The 3,475-nt window shown below is 34.6% G+C and overlaps 1 protein-coding gene across 1 annotated transcript in view; it reads right to left on the bottom strand.

Annotated features, from left to right (window-relative positions):
- The window catches only part of LOC106874031 (contactin), a 164,816-nt gene that overhangs the window by 144,799 nt on the left and 16,542 nt on the right, over window positions 1-3,475 (bottom strand). Inside the window, exon 6 of the mRNA XM_052968460.1 lies at window positions 493-525. Coding sequence (XP_052824420.1) covers window positions 493-525 — 33 coding nt within the window. The remainder of the gene's footprint in view (window positions 1-492; window positions 526-3,475) is intronic.

Below are 3,475 nucleotides of genomic sequence, written 5' to 3'. Positions count from 1 at the left end.
TATATAAATTAATAAAGGACTGAACCAGTGCGTGTGTTTATCACCGGCATAATGCCTCTCCCAAGGTTTAATTGCATTTCTTTCAACACACGTATCCACATCAAGAATCTTGCACACGAAATACACATACGAAATATATATATATACTTCTTCATAAAAAGCATTCTCATTCACACATTCTAGTAAAGATGAATGTGTCGTCGTCGGTTTCATCTTAGTTTACTGCTTACTCCACTGACACGTACATTGTTAACGCACTTATCGAGTGATATAAGTATGAGATAATGATAGAAATAAAAGTGATAGTAGCACCTTAGATCCTGCGTCTGATCGATAAAGCCTGACTTGAGTTTAAACATCTGCCTCTTTTCGTTTTTATACTGATCCTGAAATTGCCCTATATGCTTCCAAGACTCGCAAAATCATATATCAGTTATACAGTAAGATAGCAAATATGAGTGTGCATGTGATAAATATTTTTTTAATCCTCACCTTAGTAATTCCTTCGCCAGATTGAATGACTTTCTGTAATGGAAGAAAATGAAAAAGAAATTATCAATCTCAATCTGAAACTAGGATAAAATTGGAGATGAATAAAGAAGGTAAAATATTATTTAAGTAATTATTAGTGACGATAGGTTGGTGTATTTTCAAATCATTTTGTTGGGTGGGAAAGTGTCTGACCCATTATGTTGTTGGACTCCAATACTGCTAACGTTGAGACAGTTGAGATTGTCTTTAGTAGATGCAACTCGGTTTCTGTAAGAAAAACATGGGCAGGGGAATAACTACAAAAGGTTAGTAGAGGACGAGTGGACTGAGGTCAGGTGAATCAATCATTAATGCCATTTACTTTTTTCTGAAGTTAAATATAACAGTGGTTTTCATTGTATTTCATGCTTCCATACTCCTCAGGATGATTTCTAATTTAGGCGGAGGACCGGCAATTTTTAGGAGTTGATACCGTGATCCCAGTAACGTAATTTTATCGACCAAGGAAGGATGAGATAAGATTGACCTTTGATGAGATTTGAACTCGGAACGTAAAGAGCCGGAACAAATGCCCACAAGACATTTTGTCCGATGCTCTGAAGAGTCAGCCATCTACTTGTCCTCCTTATACCATAGAATAACCACCAGTCATATCCTGGTGTTTATTTAATCGACTGTAGGTTTTACATGATTGACGGAAAATATCTCAAGCGAACGTATTGTGTTATAATTAGAAACAATGAGTTAACTTATTCTCAACTGATCGGGGTTTTTGCAGCCCATTAATACTTACATCAAGCTCTGCCAGCTATAACCACTCTTCTATGATTTAATTAGTTTTGTAATCAGTTATAAGAAAGCAAGACACAGCATCTACTGAACAGTTTCGTTTCGAAGTAGAATTTAATTCACTATATTTACATAGCCTCAGGGGGATTATTAATCATGTAACTTATTTCTCATCTCTTCCAAAATACCCCAGTATTCTACGTTTATATTAATAAGTTTATAACTGTTTGCTGACTCCAGGTGAGGTATACAATAAATATCAATAAAATATCTCAAGTAATATGCTGAAGAGTTATTCTATTGTATTCTGCAAACTGACTGGAGAATTTGATCGTAGTAAACAAACAAGATACTCATTAATTTTACAGAACCCTTGTTGTTTAAGCAGTGGGTCATATCGTTTGTAAACATTTTCTTTTTATATCAAGGTCGAGCAGATAATTTAGAATAGTTTTACTACATATATACAGCAATGCAAATGATATGATAGAAACATCAGTTTCTATTCTGATACTATACAGACTCGTCAATCTTAAGTTCGCAAGTTTATATCAGAAATATAAGATATTTTAGAAAATATTTTATATATATATTTTTAAATATAAAACATTTTTATTAGAGAAGCAAAGTATGTTTAATTCCATAACGAATAAAGTATTAACTACCATTGTTTATGCATCCATATTGCTTCGGAACACAGGCTTCTAAAATATCTTATATGTAATAAATGAGTAGAGCCCGAGGAAGCTAGTGGTGTTTAACATCGGTTAAATATATACTGTATACATATTAAACTTTGGATTAAATTATATGCCAGGGAAAAGAAGCTTTTGTTGGAGAGATATAATTTCAACTGAAAGTTTTGCTCGAAACATTAGGTTTCTTTAACGAGGTATAAAATTTATGCGATCGTTTGAATTGTTTCAAGAAAATCTCTTGAGAAATGCATTAAATTTGTGCTTGAGAGGAGTAAATCGAAATAAATGTAATTCGAAATGTTATTTTAGAAATACCACTTTTGTATATTTGTATCTTTTTGAGTTCCTATGACAAACATAAATACATGGTTGTGTGGTTAAGAAACTCACTTTATAATCATCTTGTCTCGAGTTCAGTGCCACTACGGGTTACCGTGGTCAAGTGTCTTCTATTATAGCTCCCTCCGGTCAATGGCATATAGGTGAATTTAGTAGAAACTGTGAGTAGCTCATCGTGTGTGTGTGTGTGTGTGTGTGTGTGTGTGTGTGTGTGTGTGTGCGAGTGCGCGCGTTCCTGTGTCTCTACTTCTGTGTGCTTGTTCCGAAACACACCATTTGTTGTAACATAGTGGTTCGGCAAAAGAGCCAATAGAATAAGTAACGTACTTAAAGCAATTACTGGGATCGATTTATTCGACTAAACCCTTCAAAGCGGTGCTCCAGCTTGACCGCAGTTATTTGACTGAAACAAGTTAAAGATAAAAGATATCACCAACATATTACGTGATAAGCTACTTTAGTCGTTAAACAGTCGAACAGAATGCTTCGCGGTATTTGTTCCGACTCTTTTCCCCAAAATTCCGTCGAGGTCAACTTTACCTTTCATCTTTTCTGGATTGATTAGCAAAGTATTCATCGAAGGTGATAGATTGGTGAGAATGTAAGACCGTCAGACTGGGTACTTCGCGGAAGTAGTTTCATCTTATTGTGTTCTCGGTGGTAGAACTGAACTACTTGACAACTTGGATAAGTGTAGTCAAGCCCATTCTATTGAGAGCTTTCTGGCTAGGTTTTTGGTTTGAGGGTACGATCCTCTATCCTTCACTATCAGTTCGGAGGACCTGATAGTCGTAGGCACTAACCTTACTCCTGACTAAACTAAAAAAACTTTGAAAATAAGCATTTAAAAATGCGGCCGTAGTCTAACTTGTTTTACTTATACAATAAGAACAAGTAACATAATAGACTCAATTCACTTCTCGAATAAATATTTAATACATTGATCAACGATCGATGATTAGAGCTAAATTCGAGAGCAAAAAATAGGCACGAACAAAAGTAAACGGTTGTTTTTATACATGGGATAATGTATGGATTTATTTCACACACACTTATATTCTCATTATTCTATAGCGTTTCCTGCTTTCGTAATTTGTACTGGTTCCTTCAGCTCCAGGTTGTACAGATCATAACATATATATATATATATATATATA

The sequence above is a fragment of the Octopus bimaculoides genome, chromosome 6 (genome assembly GCF_001194135.2).
Source record: "Octopus bimaculoides isolate UCB-OBI-ISO-001 chromosome 6, ASM119413v2, whole genome shotgun sequence".
Taxonomy (NCBI): domain Eukaryota; kingdom Metazoa; phylum Mollusca; class Cephalopoda; order Octopoda; family Octopodidae; genus Octopus; species Octopus bimaculoides.
The sequence above is the reverse complement of the archived record's forward strand: the minus strand, read 5'-3'. Positions and strand labels throughout refer to the sequence as shown.